The sequence below is a fragment of the Oncorhynchus mykiss genome, chromosome 6, assembly GCF_057628025.1.
Source record: "Oncorhynchus mykiss isolate SJ-2025 chromosome 6, ASM5762802v1, whole genome shotgun sequence".
In the NCBI taxonomy this organism is placed as follows: Eukaryota; Metazoa; Chordata; class Actinopteri; order Salmoniformes; family Salmonidae; genus Oncorhynchus; species Oncorhynchus mykiss.
The window spans coordinates 74,565,436-74,588,031 of NC_143027.1; the positions used below are offsets into that span (position 1 = coordinate 74,565,436).

A 22,596-nucleotide genomic window follows, 5' to 3' on the forward strand; every position below is an offset into this window, starting at 1 on the left:
GTCGTCATCGTGGGAAAGACTCATTGTTATCGTTTCGTAAAACAACTGGTTACAGTAAAGAGCCAACCTAAGGAGATCCTGAGGGAAATCGACTAGTACCAACAGCTTTACGCTATGGAGGAACAACATACTCCATCATGGAAAGATCCGACTACCTCACAAAAGAACTTTAACCCGACAAAGAAAAACAGATTAATCTACAGACACAGACAATTTACTTACTGTTGAAGTAGAGGCTAGTGCTCTGGCTGGAATCCATGCAACACTGGAAAAGTTGTGTGAGGAGGTAGCAGGGCTGAGGGGGAGTTTGGAGTTCTCATGCTCCAAGGAGAAAACAAGGCACTCACAGCCAAGGTAAAAATCCACGATTCCAATGTGGATTTTCTACTCAGGGAAACGAAGGAGTCGCTACTAGACATACAAAGTCGTAGCATGCGTGAAAATCTATTTTTTTCTGGGATTCCTGAGGACGCATCCAATAATCCAGAGGGCGCGATCAGAGAATTCATGCAATCCGCCTTGAAACTTCTTATAGAGACTGTAAACAAGGTGGCTTTCCACCGAGTACACAGACTTGGAGATCAGAGCGACAAGACCAAGGTTCCCCGACTGATCATCGCAAAATTTGAACACTACCAACAAAAGGAGCTGATCAAAAGCAGGGGAAGGGAGCTTAAAGAGACCAAATTCGGTCTCAATTACCAATTTCCAGGGAAGATAAATGAACATCATAAGAGACTGTATCCGGTACAAAGGCAACAAAGGGAGAAGGTTAAGTGTGCCTTTCTCATTGTGGACAAACTCTTTATGGATGGACGGCTATTTCGAGACAGCTTCATAACACCATGGCTGTACTAAATTCTACAGGGACTTTAGGTTACGAAAAAAACAAAGTATAGGAACTGTAAAAATATCTGAACATTATGAAGTGGATATGAACACACACGTACTCAATTACATGCTCGCTTACACATACGGACTTATACACACACACACACCTGATATCGCTCTCTTCTCTCACTCTCTCTCTCTTTTCTTTTCTCTTACTCTCTCTCTCTTGTCGAGAACTGTTTTATAATTTAATGTGTTTATTATTTGTCTATCTTTTGTATGTATTTGTCTACAAGTGTATATATGTTTACAACAAGCAAGGGGAAGATATCAGAATAGGGGCATTGGGGAATAATAACATATTGTACTGTAGTGAAGCCGTCTCTAGAGTAATGCAAGGTCTCTTTCATGATCATGTGAAACGTCAATTGCTATGGAAATGCTGGGATGTGATTTTCAATGATGTTAAAGGTAATTATGATGCAACTATGACGGTGATACGATATGGATAACAATTATCATCATGAATATTAAGGCTATATGAACTTCATGTTACACACATAGACACTCAACCAAGCAAATTGGCAAAGTTATTTTTTGGGGGGACATCACACATTATAGTCTTACTCTTATACAGACATCGTACACACTCTCACTAAATCACATTCAATATTATACACATCAACCTACTCAGATTTACCTCACACTGTCACGCCTTGGTCTTAGTATTTTGTGTTTTCTTTAATTATTTGTTCAGGCCAGGGTGTGACATGGGGTTATTGTATTGTCTTGAAAAACAGCCCCAAAGCATGATGTTTCCACCCATGCTTCACAGTAGGTATTCCTTGGATGCAACTTAGCATTCTTTGTCCTCCAAAGACGACGAGTTGAGTTTTTACCAAAAAGTTATATTTTGGTTTCATCTGACCATATGACATTCTCCCAATCTTCTTCTGGATCATTGGGGGTTTTGTAGGCATTGGGATTGTGGTTGATTAGGGGTGTGTCTAGTATAGGCTTGGCTGCCTGAGGCGGTTCTCAATCTGAGTCAGGTGATTCTCGTTGTCTCGGATTGGGAACCGTATTTAGGTAGCCTGAGTTTCACTTTGTATTTCGTGGGTGATTGTTCCTGTCTATGTGTTTTCACCAGGTAGGGCTGTTTAGGTTTTCGTTACGTTCATTACGTTCTTTATTTTGTACTGTTTGTATTGATTCGTGTTTTACGTTTGTTTATTAAAACATGGATCGCAAGCTACACGCTGCATTTTGGTCCGATCCTTGTTCTACCTCTTCATCAGAGGAGGAGATAGAAGAAAACCGTTACACACACATAATATCTTGTCTCAATTTTCTAACATGTGTGGCATTGGCTCACAGGAAAACAGGCAAGGGAATAAAACAAATATTGCTAGAACCTATTTCTTGAATTCTAAATATCAGACATTTGAAAGCTCTAGTTTTGACCGTCATAATACCTCTGATGGCAGTAACTTTACAAGCACTAATGATGGTCGATTTAGTCTGAGAATAGTATCTAGTTATGGTTAAGGGGTGAAGTAAGTATAGCCAGTTATAATTGTAACGGTTTAACAGATTGTAAAAAAAGATCAGTCTTTACATGGCTAAAAGAAAAGGAATGTAACATACTGTTTACAGGAAACTCACTCTACATCCTTAGATGAACTTGCATGGGAAAATGAACGGGGTCAACTTATTTTTAACTAAGACAAAATCATTTATAACAGAATTTTTACAGTTTAATATACAGTTGGAAGTCGGAAGTTTACATACACTTAGGTTGGAGTCATTAAAACTCGTTTTTCAACCACTCTACAAAATTTCTTGTTAACAGCTATAGTTTTGGCAAGTTGGTTAGGACATCTACTTTGTGCATGACACAAGTCATTTTTTCCAACAATTGTTTACAGACAATTATTTCACTTATAATTCACTGTATCACAATTCCGGTGGGTCAGAAGTTTACATACACTAAGTTGACTGTGCCTTTTAAACAGCTTGGAAAATTCCAGAAAATCATGTTATGGCTTTAGAAGCTTCTGATAGGCTAATTGACATAATTTGAGTCATTTGGAGGTGTCCATGTGGATGTATTTTAAGGCTACCTTCAAACTCAGTGCCTCTTTGCTTGACATAATGGAAAAATCTAAAGAAATCAGAGAAGACCTCAGAAAACAACAAGTCTGGTTCATCCTTGGGAGCAATTTACAAAAGCCTGAAAGTACCATGTTCATCTGTACAAACAATACTACGCAAGTATAAACATCATGGGACCACGCAGCCGTCATACCATTCAGGAAGGAGAAGCGTTCTGTCTCCTAGAGATGAACGTACTTTGGTGCAAAAAGTGCAAATCAATCCCAGAACAACAGAAAAGAACCTTGTGAAGATGCTGGAGAAAACAGGTACAAAGTATCTATATCCGCAGTAAAAACGAGTCCTATATCGACATAACCTGAAAGACCGCTCAGCAAGGAAGAAGCCACTGCTCCAAAACCACCATAAAAAAGCCAGACCATGGTTTGCAACTGCACATGGGGACAAAGATGATACTTTTTGGAGAAATGTCCTCTGGTCAATGAAACAAAAATATAACTATTTGGTCATAATGACCATCGTCATTAGAAGAACAACACCAACCGTGAAGCCCGGGGGTGGCAGCATCATGTTGTGGGGGTACTTTGCTGCAGGAGGGACTGGTGCTCTTCACAAATAGATGGCATCATGAGGCAGGAAAATTATCTGGATATTTTGAAGCAACATCTCAAAACATCAGTCAGGAAGTTAAAGCTTGGTTGCAAATGCGTCTTCCAAATGGACAATAGCCCCAAGCGTACAGTAGGGCAAAAAAGTATTTAGTCAGCCACCAATTGTGCAAGTTCTCCCATTTAAAAATAATTTTTATCATAGGTACACTTCAACTATGACAGACAAAATGAGAAAAAAAATCCAGAAAATCACATTGTAGGAGTTTTTATGAATTTATTTGCAAATTATGGTGGAAAATAAGTATTTGGTCACCTACAAACAAGCAAGATTTCTGACTCTCACAGACCTGTAACTTCTTCTTTAAGAGGCTCCTCTGTCCTCCACTCGTTACCTGTATTAATGGCACCTGTTTGAACTTGTTATCAGTATAAAAGACACCTGCCACAACCTCAAACAGTCACACTCCAAACTCCACTATGGCCAAGACCAAAGAGCTGTCAAAGGACACCATAAACAAAATTGTAGACCTGCACCAGGCTGGGAAGACTGAATCTGCAATAGCAGCTTGGTTTGAAGAAATCAACTGTGGGAGCAATTATTAGGAAATGGAAGACATACAAGACCACTGATAATCTCCCTCGATCTGGGGCTCCACGCAAGATCTCACCCCGTGGGGTCAAAATGATCACAAGAACGGTGAGCAAAAATCCCAGAGTCACACGGGGGGACCTAGTGAATGACCTGCAGAGAGCTGGGACCAAAGTAACAAAGCCTACCATCAGTAACACACTACGCCGCCAGGGACTCAAATCCTGCAGTGCCAGACGTGTCCCCCTGCTTAAGCCAGTACATGTCCAGGCCCGTCTGAAGTTTGCTAGAGAGCATTTGGATGATCCAGAAGAAGATTGGGAGAATGTCATATGGTCAGATGAAACCAAAATATAACTTTTTGGTAAAAACTCAACTCGTCGTCTTTGGAGGACAGAGAATGCTAAGTTGCATCCAAGGAATACCTACTGTGAAGCATGGGTGGAAACATCATGCTTTGGGGCTGTTTTTCTGCAAAGGGACCAGGACGACTGATCCGTGTAAAGGAAAGAATGAATGGGGCCATGTATCGTGAGATTTTGAGTGAAAACCTCCTTCCATCAGCAAGGGCATTGAAGTTAAAACGTGGCTGGGTCTTTCAGCATGACAATGATCCGAAACACACCGCCCGGGCAACGAAGGAGTGGCTTCGTAAGAAGCATTTCAAGGTCCTGGAGTAGCCTAGCCAGTCTCCAGATCTCAACCCCATAGAAAATCTTTGGAGTGAGTTGAAAGTTCGTGTTGCCCAGCAACAGCCCCAAAACATCACTGCTATAGAGGAGATATGCGTGGAGGAATGGGCCAAAATACCAGCAACAGTGTGTAAAAACCTTGTGAAGACTTACAGAAAACGTTTGACCTCTGTCATTGCCAACAAAGGGTATATAACAAAGTATTGAGATTTTGTTATTTTTGTTATTGGCCAAATACTTATTTTCCACCATAATTTGCAAATAAATTCATAAAAAATCCTACAATGTGATTTTCTGGATTTTTTTTCTCATTTTGTCTGTCATAGTTGAAGTGTACCTATGATGAAAATTACAGGCCTCTCTCATCTTTTTAAGTGGGAGAACTTGCACAATTGGTGGCTGGCTAAATACTTTTTTGCCCCACTGTACTTCTAAAGTTGTGGCAAAATGGCTTAAGGACAACAAAGTCAAGTTATTGGGGTGGCCATCATAAAGCCCTGACCTCAATCCTATAGAACATTTGTGGGCAGAACTGAAAAAGTGTGTGCGAGCAAGGAGGCCTACAAACCAGACTCAGTTACACCAGCTCTGTCGGGAGGAATGGGCCAAAATTCACCCAATTTATTGTGGGAAGCTTGTGGAAGGCTACCCAAAACGTTTGACCCAAGTTAAATAATTTAAAGGCAATGCTACCAAATACTAATTGGGTGTATGTAAACTTCTGACCCACTGGGAATATGATGAAAGAAATAAAAGCTGAAATACATCATTCTCTCCACTATTATTCTGACATTTCACATTCTTAAAGTAAAGTGGTGATCCTAACTGACCTAAGACAGGGAATTTGTGCTTGGATTAAATATCAGGAATTGTGAAAAACTGAGTTTAAATGTATTTGGCTAAGGTGTATGTAAACTTTCAACTGTAGGTTCAGCAAATCCCCTTATTGTTTGGGATACGTTTAAATGTACCTTCAGAGGTCATTCAATTCACTATTCATCAATAAAGAGACAAGACTAACAAGGGAAATCCATGAACTAACTGATAGTACAGGTCCATAGCAATAAAAATTATACTACGGAGATACAAAATAAATTAGAGGAAAAACAAAAAGACCTTGAGGAAGTTATTCAAGAACGATCTAATGTAATCTGTTACAAAAATAAAGCAAACTGGATGGAATATGGAGAAAAATTCACAAAATTCTTCCTGAATCTCCAATACAGGAACACTAACAAAAATAATTTGCAGAAACTCGTTACTGATGACGGAGTCATCTATGATTCTCCAAATTATATTTTAAAAGAGGAAGCTAATTATTTTAGGCAGGTGTTCTCTTTTCCGTGTCATCCTCTCCCACTGAATGGGAAATTAACAAATGTACAGAAAGATCAGTGCGAAGAACTTTTTAAAGCTATTAAATCATTTCAGTCTGGAAAAAACCCAGGGCTTGGCGGCATACCGGTAGAGGTATATCAAGCAAATATAAAGACCCAGTCTATCTAAAAAACTGGAGGCCCCTTACACTTCAATGTTGTGATGCAAAAATACTAGCTAATTGCATAGCACTCAGAATTTAGAGTTTTATCATTATCATCCTGATAAGACAAGGTTTTTACATGGACGATACATTGGAGATAATATTCGACAACTACTAGAAATAATAGAACATCATGAAACATCTAAGAAGCAGGCCTGGTATTTTTAACAGATTTTAAAAAGGCCAGCTGGATTTTATTTATAAATGCCTGTATTTTTTAAATTTCGGTAATTCTCTTATAAAATGGGTAAAAATAATGTACGGCAACCCCAGGTGTAAAATAGTAAATAATGGCTACTTCTCAGAGAGTTTTGAATTGTCAAAAGGAGTTAAACTAGGGTGTCCGCTGTCACCATATCTATTCGCTATGGCCGTCGAAATGCTATCTATTAAAATCAGATCCAATAACAACATTAGAGGATTAGAAATCCAAGGCTTAAAAACAAAGGTGTCCATGTATGCCGATGACTCAAGTTTTGTATTAAGTCCACAAGCTAGATCCTTGCAATGTCTCGTTGAAGATCTAGATAACTTTTTTGTACTCTCTGGACTAAAACCTAATTATGATAAGTGTACAATATCACATATTGGATCTTTAAAAAATAAAAAGTTTACATTACCCTGCAGTTCACATATAAAATGAGCTGATGGTGAAGTAGACATACTTGGTATTCATATCACAAAATATATAAATAAGCTCTCCACAATGAATTTCAATAGAATATCTTGCAACCATGGAGAGGTAAATACCTGTCTTTTTATGGAAAACTTGCCCTGATGAACTCCTTAGTCATATCTCAGTTTACTCACTTACTTATGGCACTGCCTACTCCTGATGATTCATTTTTCAAATCATATGAGCAATAAAAATATCACTTTATCTGGGATGCTAAAACAGACCAAATAAAATGTTTCTTTCTATATAATGAATATGAATTGGGTGGGTTGAGATGATTAAATATAAAAGCACTAAACCTCTCTCTAAAAGCTTCACTTATTCAAAAGTTTTACTTGAACCCCAAATGGTTTTCAAGTAGATTACTAAGAAAAGCCCATCGATTGTTTAAAAATGGCCTTTTTGCCTTTGTGCAGATTGCCATGTCTCATTTTCAATTCATCGATAATTACACTTTTTTCAAAGTATCTCTCTTTTTCAAACAAGCATTGCAATGCTGGCTACAATTTCAATTTCATCCACCTGAAAAGATAGAACAAATATTACAACAAATATTATGGCTAAACTCAAAAGTGCTGTTTGATAAAATACCTGTATTTATGGGAAAGATGTTTGAAAAGGGTATTTTGTTCTTAAATTATATTGTAAATTGGAATGGTAGAGTTATGTCCTTCATTAAGTTATCAGAATTGTACGGGAAGGTCTGCTCAATCCTAGAGTACAACCAATTGATTACAGCATTACCCCAAAAATGGAGGAGGCAGTTGGCAGCAGGAGGAGGTTGGGAACTGGTCTGTCTGCCCCATATAAAGGATCAAAACTGCTGGAGGATTAAAAATAACATAAATTGGAAAGCATATCAGGTTAATTTGAGGACCAGGATGTTGACAGCTGTGCAATACAGATTGCAAAATAGTTGAGAAGAGATTTTTGATGTACCGATTCCATGGTACAGGGTGTATGAGTTGATATATAAAACAACGCAAGATTCAAGACTTTGTGCTTTTCAGCTAAAATTATTATATAGAATTCTTGCCACCAACAAAATGTTGAATATTTGGGCCATAAAATCATTGAAGCTTTGCAGGTTTTGTTGTGAGGATACAGAATCAATAGACCATTTATTTTGGTATTGCTCTCAGGTAGCCTGTTTCTGGTCTCAGGTTCAGGAATGGCTGAAAATGGATTGCATTGATCTAAAATTGATCCTAGAAATAGTACTGTTAGGAGATCTGGAGAGACCGGGTCAGTCAATTACTAATATACTAATACTCTTAGTAAAAGTATTTATCTTTAACTCGCAATCTGTGGATTCTATTTGATTAGATAGATTGAAATTGTACATTAAACATCACAGCATAGTTGAAAGATATGTGTTGCATAGAAACCCAAAGTGGGTGGCCAGCAGAGATAGATGGGATGGGCTGAGGGAAGCTGAGGGTTGGGATGTGGAATTGGAGACAAGTGGGAGTGGAGTTGCTGTGCGGGAGATAGAATGATGGCCAAAGATAAAAGTTTTTAAAAAAGTCTAAATTAAACATATTAAAAAGTATGTTTGAATGACACTGAGGGGAAATGTTTTTACAACTAATGCCGATTTGCACCTGCTCGTGCAGGTGTTTGTACATATATACACACACTCTCATTCAAATAAACGCATACAAGAACATACACATACATGTAATAGTGCCAGACATGCACACAAACATATACAGTTGGCATTGCTGTTATGATTTTAGTTGTCCCAGATGTCCTTTGTTTTAATATTTTATTTTTAATTAAAAAATGTTTTGTATTGTTGTTTGCTGTTTTCTTCTGTCTTTTTCTTTTTTCTCTTTAGTTCATTCTCTTGGTTGTTGGTGCATTGGGGGGTTCTTGGGGGTGGGGAACGGAATTCATTTTCTTTTTAATTTTTCTTCTTGGGGGGGGGGGGGACTTTGGGAGGGGTCTCGAATGGTTGAGGGACAGCTATTGGGGAACTGTGGGGGGGCGGGGATCTTGGAGGGCTCGGGTTCACGTTTTTTGGCCTGGTGGGAGATCTGTCAACGTGTGCTTGAGCAGGGTATTGACCCTTGTTAGAGTTGCGTAAATTCAAATCTGGTATCAGGATAAATATGACAATGAGTCACCGATTGTATACTATGTATTTTTTATTAGCTAAGCAATAAATGGCAAATGCAACTTTCGTATATACGGGCTCACTGTAATAGCACACAGGGCAGAACAGGGAACTGACAGGATGTACGTAAACAGTGTTCTTATACTGTGATAGACATAGGCCAACAGACGGGTTGGAACTATCACAGTAGAGGCTGAGTGTGGTTTAGACTTGCTCAGCCTATCGCATGCGCTCAGGCTGGTTCCCGCCTCTTGGCGCTTCTTGGAGTCCTCCCTCCGTCGATGTATAGATTCTTACTGTTCTGGTATCGCAGCCTAGTTATAACAGTTGCTCAGTTCCTGCTATTGTGTTGTTCAGTATTTTTCCATCTCAGTTAAACCTCGTGATGACCACCCCTCCCTATCCACCCCTCCCTACCTGATTAACCACAACTTTGTAAGATACAGCAAGTCACACCATGTGCTCAATATTGTCACATACAAACACAAGGTCAAAGCATCTGCTGGGCTGTTATCTACAGTTTTGCAACATGCAGGTCACACCATATTACTCAGTTCTTGTCACACACACACAAACAGGCAAGTAGATGTAGCAAGCAGTTGTTTAATCTCATGATGATGCTCAAGTGCACAAATGCAGATACCTCACACAGCCAACATCAGATAATATTTAATCATATATATGGTAATGGCTATAATGTAAAACACAGAATCCCACACCCTGGATGCTTCTGTGTGTCACTCTGAATGGGAGTCGGTTGGATGACTGGTATGATGTAGTTGTTGAGCGTCTTCACTGCAAGTATATTGAATGTTTCGGATATTAAAAAATATATATTAAAAAAAAATGTTTTGTCTTCTGTGCCCATATGAATGTAACTGCAATGATGAGATAGATGTTATTCTTCTTTGTTTTTATGTTTAATTATCTCAATGCCGTACTGTGTTTAACTGTGTTCGATCTTGCCTAGCCATCTTGTTTCAAGAGGACCACAATGAAAATAAGTCCCAGACTTTATTGTGTGTTATCCTCCATGATTTTACTCATGTGCATGTATGGCTTTTTCAAGTTTTGTGTGTACTTGTTTTTTAAAAGGTCGAATTAATAAACGGAACTAAATGGCCAAGCCCCTCAGATCTGATTCATGTAACAGAGAGCATGGATATGGCTTTAGAGGTCAGCATGGCCATTACACAGTAAATGTTGTGCTCTAGTCTAGTGGCTGACCAGTTGGCCCTCGGCATAGTGAGAGCTGTAGTAGACGACCGGGTGTAGTAGACTGATCAGAGGGAATCCACCATAACTGGGCATCACGTCTTTTACCCACACAAGGAGTGCCTCCATTAGGCTAATCTGGCAGGTGGGTGTTTGGGTTGTTAGAATGGGGGATAGGGGTGAGCGTGTGTGGATGAGGATTGTGGTAGTGTAGTGGGAGTTTATGTTGATGAGTATTGTAGTAGTGTAGTGGGAGTTTATGTGGATGAGTATTGTGGCAGTGTAGAGGGAGTTTATGTGGATGAGTATTGTGGCAGTGTAGAGGGAGTTTATGTGGATGGGTATTGTGGTAGTGTAGTGGGAGTTTATGTTGATGAGTATTGTAGTATTGTAGTGGGAGTTTATGTGGATGAGTATTGTGGCAGTGTAGAGGGAGTTTATGTTGATGGATATTGTGGTAGTGTAGAGGGAGTTTATGTGGATGAGTATTGTGGTAGTGTAGAGGGAGTTTATGTTGATGGATATTGTGGTAGTGTGGAGGGAGTTTATGCATATGAGTATCGTGGTAGTGTAGAGGGAGTTTATGTGGATGAGTATTGTGGTAGTGTAGAGGGAGTTTATGTGGATGAGTATTGTGGTAGTGTAGAGGGAGTTTATGTGGATGAGTATTGTGGTAGTGTAGAATGAGTTTGTACGGATGAGTATTGTGGTAGTGTAGAGGGAGTTTATGCATATGAGTATCGTGGCAGTGTAGAGGGAGTTTATGTGGATGAGTATCGTGGTAGTGTAGAGGGAGTTTATGTGGATGAGTATTGTGGTAGTGTAGAGGGAGTTTATGTGGATGAGTATTGTGGCAGTGTAGAGGGAGTTTATGTGGATGGGTATTGTGGTAGTGTAGAGGGAGTTTATATGGATGAGTATTGTTGTGGTGTAGAGGGAGTTTATGTGGATGAGTATTGTGGTAGTGTAGAGGGAGTTTATGTGGATGAGTATCGTGGTAGTGTAGAGGGAGTTTATGTGGATGAGTATTGTGGTAGTGTAGAGGGAGTTTATGTGGATGGGTATTGTGGTAGTGTAGAATGAGTTTGTACGGATGAGTATCGTGGTAGTGTAGAATGAGTTTGTACGGATGAGTATCGTGGTAGTGTAGAGGGAGTTTATGTGGATGGGTATTGTGGTAGTGTAGAGGGAGTTTATGTGGATGGGTATTGTGGTAGTGTAGAGGGAGTTTATGTGGATGGGTATTGTGGTAGTGTAGAATGAGTTTGTACGGATGAGTATCGTGGTAGTGTAGAGGGAGTTTATGTGGATGGGTATTGTGGTAGTGTAGAGGGAGTTTATGTGGATGAGTATTGTGGTAGTGTAGAGGGAGTTTATGTGGATGAGTATTGTGGTAGTGTAGAGGGAGTTTATGTGGATGAGTATCGTGGTAGTGTAGAGGGAGTTTATGTGGATGAGTATTGTGGTAGTGTAGAGGGAGTTTATGTGGATGGGTATTGTGGTAGTGTAGAATGAGTTTGTACGGATGAGTATCGTGGTAGTGTAGAATGAGTTTGTACGGATGAGTATCGTGGTAGTGTAGAGGGAGTTTATGTGGATGGGTATTGTGGTAGTGTAGAGGGAGTTTATGTGGATGGGTATTGTGGTAGTGTAGAATGAGTTTGTACGGATGAGTATTGTGGTAGTGTAGAGGGAGTTTATGTGGATGAGTATTGTGGTAGTGTAGAGGGAGTTTATGTGGATGGGTATTGTGGTAGTGTAGAATGAGTTTGTACGGATGAGTATTGTGGTAGTGTAGAGGGAGTTTATGTGGATGAGTATTGTGGTAGTGTAGAGGGAGTTTATGTGGATGGGTATTGTGGTAGTGTAGAGGGAGTTTATGTGGATGAGTATTGTGGTAGTGTAGAGGGAGTTTATGTGGATGAGTATTGTGGTAGTGTAGAGGGAGTTTATGTGGATGGGTATTGTGGTAGTGTAGAGGGAGTTTATGTGGATGGGTATTGTGGTAGTGTAGAGGGAGTTTATGTGGATGGGTATTGTGGTAGTGTAGAATGAGTTTGTACGGATGAGTATCGTGGTAGTGTAGAGGGAGTTTATGTGGATGGGTATTGTGGTAGTGTAGAGGGAGTTTATGTGGATGGGTATTGTGGTAGTGTAGAATGAGTTTGTACGGATGAGTATTGTGGTAGTGTAGAGGGAGTTTATGTGGATGAGTATTGTGGTAGTGTAGAGGGAGTTTATGTGGATGGGTATTGTGGTAGTGTAGAATGAGTTTGTACGGATGAGTATTGTGGTAGTGTAGAGGGAGTTTATGTGGATGAGTATTGTGGTAGTGTAGAGGGAGTTTATGTGGATGAGTATTGTGGTAGTGTAGAGGGAGTTTATGTGGATGGGTATTGTGGTAGTGTAGAGGGAGTTTATGTGGATGAGTATTGTGGTAGTGTAGAGGGAGTTTATGTGGATGAGTATTGTGGTAGTGTAGAGGGAGTTTATGTGGATGAGTATTGTGGTAGTGTAGAGGGAGTTTATGTGGATGAGTATTGTGGTAGTGTAGAGGGAGTTTATGTGGATGAGTATTGTGGTAGTGTAGAGGGAGTTTATGTGGATGAGTATTGTGGTAGTGTAGAGGGAGTTTATGTGGATGGCTACTAGGTTAAGCTCTTGTTGTCTGATGAGAGGCAGAGATACAGGCAGTGCTGTTGGAGGCTGTATGGGCTGATGCAGCGCTTTAAGTCCCTCATGGCAGTGTCCACACACACGCACACACACACACGCATCCCAGCGCATGTCATTCATCCTCATAGAAGGCTTCTAAAGTTGCAGCTAATGAGGTTGCCCTGCCCTACGAGGCTGAACACGTCATCCCCACTGCCATCCCCCTGTCCTACTCTCCTGTAGCTGGCTGTGACATTGCCTGTGCCTCTGTGTCCTCATCAGCCAGCCAGCCTGCTGGTCCTCCTCACATTCTCCCATCCTCCCCCAGACTCTCTTCTCCATTGATCCTGAAACAGCCTGATGATGAAACAGATTCATAATTTGCCCATATCGCTGTCGCCTTCCCTTTGTTCTTCTGCTGCTGCTGGGCTGTGTCTCTGTGTGTGTCACTGTGTGTGTCTGTGTGCCAGTAGCCCCCTCTTTCTTTCTCTCTTTCTCTCTCTCTTCTATAAGCGGAGTGAGTGAGCAAGCTCCTGCAGCAGGGGATCTCTGCATTAGCGCACTCTCCTCTCCCTCCCCTTCTCCTTGCTCTCCCCCTCCCCTCCCTGTGCAGCCGCGGCAGTGTGCCTGCGCGCGCAGGGCGGATGGGGCTGTATGCCGGAGCTGGGAGCTGCAAGGTGACTGAGGGAATGGAGAGGGATGGGAAGGTCTGAGCCGCGCTGTGACTGTGCAGTGCCCCACCGCTACCACAACTCAAACCCCTCTAGAGCCCCCTCTCCTCTCTTCATCCCCCTCTTTCTCTCCCTCTCTTTGTCTAGACAGAGGTGGACCAGCTGCCCTGCCTCCAGCGCCTCTTTCTCAGCTGCAACAGCATCACCAGGTAAGATCTGCTGCTACTGCTTAACCCCCTCCTCTCCACAGATCTCAGTGCTGGCATGTTCCCCTCGCAGGCAGCTCCCTATAGCTCAGGGCTGGGCCTGGCCTCTGCTGCAGAGGAGGACCCATACTGCCTCTCTCTCTTTCTGTCTGAGCACACACTGAATGACTGCTGAGGTGGGCAGTCTCTCCCTTCCCCAGTGGCTAATAACCTACTGTACTGCTGGGGAGGGCAGTCTCTCCCTACCCCAGTGACTAACAACCTACTGTACTGCTGGGTTGCTAAGAGATGGTATGTCGGTGTGTCTCATGAATGGAAAGTCTGTTTTGTTACTGTGGAGGGAGTGTTTTCAAACCCCTGCTCTTTTTTCCTTGTGTGGTTTTTGGCTTTGCCTTTTGCCTCCCTTAGCCTTATATAAACAGTGGAGTTGTCATTGAGTTCAGTCAGGAGGACAGAGGCTGAATGCTGAAGTAGCACTGTCTCTGCCTGTGAAAACGGTCCTGTGAAGTCCTGATTTAATAAGACAGTGTTGCCAGTCCAGAGGGCCATAGTTGACTCCTGATGTGATTAATTTCTCATGGCAGCTCTTGCTAGCCCACTCTGTTTTAGGCAGTAAATAAATAATTTAAACCCTGCCTTGCCCAAACATAAAGCTTATATACAGTTGAAGTCAGAAGTTTACATACACTTAGGTTGGAGTCATTAAAACTTGTTTTTCAACCACTCCACAAATGTCTTGTTAACAAAATATAGTTTTGGCAAGTCGGTTAGGACATCTACTTTGTGCATGACACAAGTAATTTTTCCAACAATTGTTTACAGACAGATTATTTAACTTATAATTCACTTTATCACAATTTCAGTGGGTCAGAAGTGTACATACACTAAACAGCTTGGAAAATTCCAGAAAAGGATGTCATGAGTTTGGCTAATTGACATCATTTGAGTCAATTGGAGGTGCCCATGTGGATGTATTTCAAAGCTACCTTAAAACTCAGTGCCTCTTTGCTTGACATCATGGGAAAATCAAAATAAATCAGCCAAGACCTCAGAAAACAATTGTAGACCTCCACAAGTCTGGTTCATCCTTGGGAGCAATTTACAAATGCCTGAAGGTACCACGTTCATCTGTACAAACAGCAGTACACAAGTACAAACACCATGGGACCACGCAGCCGCCATACCGCTCAGGAAGGAGACATGTTCTGTCTCCTAGAGATGAACGTACTTTGGTGCAAAAAGTGCAAATCAATCCCAGAACAACAGCAAAGGACTTTGTGAAGATGCTGGAGGAAACAGTTACAAAAGTATCTATATCCACAGTAAAACAAGTCCTATATCGACATAACCTGAAGTCCACTCAGCAAGGAAGAAGCCACTGCTCCAAAACAGACATAAAAAAGCCAGACTACGGTTTGCAACTGCACATGGGGACAAAGATGGTACTTTTCAAAGAAATGTCCTCTGGTCTGATGAAACAAAAATATAACTGTTTGGCCATAATGACCATCGTTACATTTGGAGGAAAAAGGGGGTGACTTGCAAGCAGAAGAACAACATTCCAACCGTGAAGCACGGGGGTGGCAGCATCATGTTGTGGGGGTGCTATGCTGCAGGAGGGACTGGTGCACTTCACAAAATAGATGGGGCATGGGGCATGAGGCAGGGAAATGATGTGGATATATTGAATCAACATCTCAAGACATCAGTCAGGAAGTTAAAGCTTGGTTGCAAATGGGTCTTCCAAATGGACAATGACCTCCAGCATACTTCCAAAGTTGTGGCAAAATGGCTTAAGGACAACAAAGTCAAGGTATTGTAGTGGCCATCACAAAGCCATGACCTCAATCCCATAGAACATTTGTGGGCAGAACTGAAAAAAACGTGTGCGAGCAAGGAGGCCTACAAACCTGACTCAGTTACACCAGCTCTGTCAGGAGGAATGGGCCAAAATTCTCTCAATTTATTGTGGGAAGCTTGTGGAAGGCTACCCGAAACGTTTTACCCAAGTTAAGCAATTTAAAGGCAATGCTGCCAAATACTAATTGAGTTTATGTAAACTTCTGACCCACTGGGATTGTGAAAGAAAGAAATTAAATTAAAGCTGAAATAAATCATTCTCTCCACTATTATTCTGACATTTCACATTCTTAAAATAAAGTGGTGATCCTAACTGACCTAAGAAGGGACTTTTTACTAGGATTAAATGTCAGGAATTCTGAAAAACTAAGTCTAAATGTAGTTGGCTAAGGTGTATGTAAACTTCCGACTGTAAATCTATAATGATGGCAAAATACAACATCTAGTCTAATCTGGTTTGCATTTGATCCTTGAGCCTTTTGATTTAAATCGTCTGAGAAATGTAGGCTACTATAATCATCGCACAGTGAAGTCCTGGTGGATAACACGTGCCTTTATTTGACGTCTGCATAGCTGTAGCTGAGGGAGAAGCCATCCCAGGCTCAGCAAAGCCTTTGGTTGAAGCAATCATTATCACAAATTAGGCCGATCAGAAGTCCTCTCTGCAAACAGTGCCCAGAACACTATTTATATTCACATTTGTGGTGAACCGACTGTACTGTTTACAATAATTTTTTGTCATTGAGCAGACGTTCTTATTCAGAGTGATTTACAGGAGCAATTAGGATTAGGTGTCTTGCTCAAGGGCACAATGACCGATTATTTTCACCTAGTCAGCTCGAGGATTTGAACCAGCGACCATTCGTTCATTGGCCCAACGCTCCTAACCACTAGTTCACCTGCCACCCTAGTTAGCTTGGCTACCTACCACCCTGTTTAGCCTAGTTATTGTCTTCCCATCTCAAACTCTGTTCACTCAGCCCCAGGCCATGTCTGATGCTTTCAATGCCCTCTTCCACTGCCAGTCCCAGGCCCAATTAGCACGTTTCCATGTTTTATTTTTGTTGAGTTCTGGGTCCTGGGTATTCAAAAAGGGTCTTAGGGTAGGAGAGGTAATATTGGATCCATTTTGCCTTAATAATATTATATGGACTAAGGGGACCTGATCCTAGATCAGCATTCCTAATCTGAGACTCTTTGTGAATACGGGCCCTGTTCCCTGGTAGTGTCGACCAATGGATTATAAGGTTAATTCAACAAAAATTGAGTTTGGGGGAGCTTTTGTAAGTGAATTACTCATTATATTAACATATAGTTGCATCAGCGCCTGGTATGGCAACCGCTCGGCATCTGACCGTAAGGCGCTACAGAGGGTATTGCTTACAGCCCAGTACATCACTGGGGCCAAGCTTCCTGCCATCCAGGACCTATATTTTTATTTTTATTTAACCTTTATTTAACTAGGCAAGTCAGTTAAGAACAAATTCCTATTTACCATGACGGCCTACACCGGCCAAACATGAACGACACTGGGCCAATTGTGCTCCGCCCTATGGGACTCCCAATCACGGCCGGTTGTGATACAGCCTGGATTCGAACCAGGGTGTCTGTAGTGACGCCTCAAGCACTGAGATGCAGTGCCTTAGACTGCTGTGCCACTCAGCAGCCCCAAAAATGTCTGAGGAAAGCCCAAAAAATTGTCAAAGACTCCAGTCACCCAAGTCATAGACTGTTCTCTCTGCTACCGCACAGCAAGCGGTATTGGAGCGCCAAGTCTAGGTCCAAAAGGCTCCTTAACAGCTTCTACCCCCAAGCCATAAGACTGCTGAACAATTCATTAAATGGCCACCCGGACTATTTGCTTGACCCCCCCCTTTTGTTGTACACTGCTGCTACTCACTGTTTATTATTAATGCATAGTCACTTTACCCCTACCTACATGTACAAATTAACTTAACTAACCTGTACATTGACTCGGTACCAGTACCCCGTGTATATATAGCCACATTATTGTTATTTTATTGTGTTACTTACATTTTTTTTAACTTTCATTTATTTAGTAAATATTTTCTTAACTCTATTTTCTTAAAACTGCATTGTTGGTTAAGTGCTTGTAAGTAAGCATTTTAGGGTCTACACCTGTTGTATTTGGCGCATGTGACAAACAAAGTTAGATTTGATTTGATATAGTATTTGTCCCATTGATAGTTGTTAATGACCTGTGTGGTGTGTGTTTTCTCTCTCTGTGTGTAGTTTTGATGAGCTAGCCTGCCTGGGAGAGTCGTGCTCCCTTTATGAGCTCACCCTGGATGGGAACCCAGTAGCCCTGGAGACATGGTACAAGCAGGCCGCCTTGCGCTGTGTGCTTCAACTCAGACAGCTGGACATGAAACGTGTCACGGTAAGACATACGCTCGGTGTGTGTCTGTATTCTTGTATATGGTTGAGTTTGCATGGCTGTGGTTGTGTTTTTGTGTGTATTTTCAGTAGTCATGCAAGGCATAACAACACATTGGCTTGTAAATACTGCATGTTGGCCTTGGCTGTAAATACTGCAAGGATTCTGTAAAGCAACACTTTATAGAATCCTTGACACTACCACATGCTTGATATCCATAGGCATAAAAGCAGAATTGCCTGTCAAACATGATGTCATTGTATTCACAATACATACGAGACACTTGAGTTCAGAGGTTCATGCATTTGAAAGCTATTAAGCAGGCAGGCAACACCCAGGTCTGAGCTTGTAGGCTACATGAACCCTGAGGTACCACACACACACCTTGCCCTTAGAATATGGAGGAATGGCCCTCCAGCCAATAGGATGGGCAAGTCCTCCTGAGATCAGAATCACAATCTGATTTGTACAACTTTCCACAGATGAGCACTGACTGGTAGTAACATAGTTTGAGATATAACATACTTGCTGTCAGTGCCAAGGCAGGCAGATATAATGTATGAGTAAAATAAAGGTTAAAGCTGGCTGCAGATGTGGAGGAGCTGAACTCCTCTTGCTTTGAGCCAGAATAGAATCAATAGATGCCAGGAAATGGTTACCGTTGCTCCTTGTGGGATATCTGTGTCAACACAACAGACTGGGTTTGTTCAGGGGGAAATGAACAGTGTTAATGACCAAAGATTTTCAGCGTTATTTCACCTGATGTTCTAGTCTACTAATTAGTGGGAAAGGATGACAATGCATTATTGATACTATTACAAATAGCCTAGTTGTGACAGCACTTAAGGTCCTCTACTCAAACTGATTTGAGCCCTTATTGCATGGAACTTCCTTCCATCTCATATTGCTCAAATAAACAGCAGACCTGGTTTCAAAAAACAGATAAAGCAACACCTCGCGGCACAACGTCTCTCCTCTATTTGACCTAGATAGTTTGTGTGTATGCATTGATATGTAGTTTACGTGTGCCTTTAAAAAAAAATGTATGTAGCTCTGTCCTTGAGCTGTTCTTGTCTATTGATATTCTGTATTATGTCATTCTGTATTATGTTTCAGGTTTTGTGTGGACCCCAGGAAGAGTAGCTGCTGCTTTTGCAACAGCTACTGGGGATCCTAATAAAATAAAAAAAATACAACATTTCAAATACGGATTTAACTTTTTTATTACAAAGTATTTTTGCTAAAAGACCTTCCCTTATAGCAAAAACATTTCGCAAAGGGTATGAAAGATAGCGCTTTGATTCTGGAGCCATTGCAGCATTTTGAGTGAACCATATCAAGGAATCCCTTCTCAGCCGAATCGTCACAGAGTAGCCAGCGCTAAACATCCCCTAGAGCTCAGCTGGCAGTCTCAGATTGTCTCTGCTGGTGCATTGCATGCTGGGAGCTCTGCCTGGCACACCCAAACAGCTGGGCTCAGTTCAGATGAGGCTGCAGCCGAATATCAGACAGACAGATTATCCTGTGATGCATCAGGAGATGCTGCCTCTCCAACTGGTCCTTCCTGCAGAGGGAAAACCTGCAGCTGACATAACATTCATTATTCTGACTGTGCCTCTGTCTCATGTTGAATAATTCAGTCTTGTCCATGAATGGAGCGACACCCTGATTGTGATATTGAACCTCTTTTCTGCAGGAGGAGGAGAGACGTATGGCCTGCGTCACGGCCCGGAAGGAGGATGAGAAGAAGAGGGAGAGTCACAAGCAGGCCATGCACAAGGTACCTGACTTTCCCTATGTTGACTCCCTGTCCATATTTGTGTTTAACACACTGTACTATACTGTTACTATCGCAGATATCTCGCCATGTTGACTGACCAATATATACTTCTGCTCTGACATCAAACTGATGTTAGCTGGTAGATTGTCACATAAGAGGCCAATTTCCACAATGATAAAATATAATCCAAATAATGTCACAGGTCAGTGTTAAGGACTGAGCAGACTAGCTGGTGAGAGTTTCAGTCATTAACCAAATATTTCAAATATTCTGTGGCTTTTAATGTGTAATATAAGTTTTTCTGCCGGATGCATGTCAACAACATAATTAAGCCTTACAGATGTAATTTGTGGAAAGTGATTATTTGGACATTAACCAAACTCCTTGGCCCTCAATGCTGTTTGTTAAAAGTTTTTACCTCCAGAACATTTCCTGTTTATTCATATTGTCGTGTCTTTACTATCATTTAACTGAAGACTGATCGTTTTTATCAAAGATTCTCTGTAATTAGTTATTACGCGATTAGACTGATTAATCATGTAACCGTAATTACTAGGAAGTCGGGGCACCAAAGAAAATATTCAGATTACAAAGTTATCATTTCCTAAAATAACTATTCAGATATTTTATCTGATCAATTAGTCTTCGAATGAATGAATTATTTACTTTACCTCACGTTAGTCTCATTCCAAACGTCGTAAATTGTTGGTTATCTGCACGAACCCAGTCTTCACTATGAGTCATCCATACATCAATTGTCTTAAATCATTTATTTATTACTAACTAAGTAATTCACAGAAAGGCATAAACAAACAAGGTAAATGTGGTTACATGAAATGATAGGAGAATGTGCCCTAGTGGCCTAAACCGGCATGGCAGCTTGTTAGACAAAAGGGGAAGTGGGATTCGAGTAAGAAGTCAATACAGAGTGATAATTATAACAATTGAAACGCTAATCCTTTGCACATGAACGCTCACTCATTCGGGAACAATTGCAATCAATATATATATTTACGCTCAGTGTGTCGTCTTGATCGCTGATGAAAAGTTCATTTATTTTGTAGAATTGTCCGTCTCTCTCCCTCTCTCTCGCAGGTTTTGGTTAGAGGGGATTGTTCAGAGTGACATTCGTTATAGAATGCATGTTTCGGCGGTTGTCGTTCTTCCCGTTCAATGATACCGAATTCCTAGCTGCAGACTAGTAATTAATATCAAAGACTTGTTCTTATTCTGTCGGTATCGATAGTCTAAGAGTTTAACCACGTGGTATGGTTAAAAGATTTAGCAATGGTCTACAACCTTTGTACTCTCCTAATGGAGAAAAACATGGTCTGCAACCTTTAGCCATCTCGTAATTGAGGTAAGCTCGGTCTGCTGATCGAAAACCCAAGTGGGGGCTTTATTTGGAAGGGCCGAAGAGGGCTGTCCCAGGATGTCTGACCCTAACTGGGCTCAGGGGCGGTCCTCTGATTTAGTTCAAATCAAAAGGGAATTGTATTTTTCTTCATTAAACAGTCCAATATCATATTACACAATTATACAAACAGTATCATACTCACTCATTCATCTTATGCAACAATTAGATGTAAACCTCATATCTGAGGCTATTATATAAACAGCGTTACGGTAATGTGCCACACCATCTCCCATGAGCTTCCCCAAGTTGTGACAAATGGACCAGTTCGTAGCTGGATTCTTCACCAATCTTTTATACTTTCTCCGGAACATGAAATTTGTTCGTACCTCAAGTTCTGTGAGGTGGAAGGAATTCCTTTGTTCTCCATTAAAATCTACTCTCTCTATACTGTGTGTCCATGAGGAGATTCTCAGGAATTTACGACGTCTCTCTGACCACAGCAACCTAGTTGAAGGAGGAAAGGGGGAGGCAGGGAGAGGGGGATGGGCTTGCTATACCCATAGAGGCCAATGTCATGACAATATGAAGAGCCAAAACTAGTCAAAATATGAACATGCTTATCGTCTGCTAGCCATTAAGATTTATAATGAATACAATAGGATGTTAGGTATGCTTTTGTTTAAACTCATTGCACATGTAACATACACTGCATAACCCCTTGTAGACAGTGGATGAGGATGACTAATGTTGTGGGAGTTAGACTATAAGTGCATTGTTTAAGGAGAGGGCAAGAGGGCCGTTTTTGATGTTGAACAATGTATCAAATCATGTATATCAACTTGTATGATATGCTGTCATATGTCTGTAAGCAATTTCTGTTAATGCTGAGGTCCCGGTAAGCAGTTATCTCAGATGATACCTAAAGCGCTCTGAGGGTTGCTCCTCAATGGACACTAATTCTTAACTACTTGAAATGCACTGTGGTGTTCGGTTGTCATGTAAAGAGGAGTCATCTGCTTTGCATTAACCGCCCAACCATGAGTTGATCAATGGGAGCATTATAGTAGGGAGATGAAGAAAAGCCAAGGCTAGATAAAGGCTCAACCCACTATACCCTAGTAACCCTGCATTTATGTGGCTCTGTTTAGAAAAAAAAGTTTCAAATGTTTAGATTTTAACAGTTATGTTTCCAAGGGGGCTGAAATAACAGTGACTGTTGCTACAATTCTCAGTTTTTCAATCCAAGTTTTTCAATCCACTTCAATAGTCATTTGTCTTTTT

The 22,596-nt window shown here is 41.1% G+C and overlaps 1 protein-coding gene across 3 annotated transcripts in view; it reads left to right on the forward strand.

Annotated features, from left to right (window-relative positions):
• Positions 1 to 22,596, forward strand: part of lrrc49 (leucine rich repeat containing 49) — a 60,846-nt gene that overhangs the window by 18,627 nt on the left and 19,623 nt on the right. For all 3 annotated transcript variants that reach the window (XM_090238858.1, XM_036980964.2, XM_036980967.2), the window contains 3 exons: positions 13,862 to 13,923; positions 18,034 to 18,181; positions 19,875 to 19,958. In XM_090238858.1, the coding sequence (XP_090094984.1) occupies positions 13,862 to 13,923; positions 18,034 to 18,181; positions 19,875 to 19,958 (294 nt within the window). The remainder of the gene's footprint in view (positions 1 to 13,861; positions 13,924 to 18,033; positions 18,182 to 19,874; positions 19,959 to 22,596) is intronic.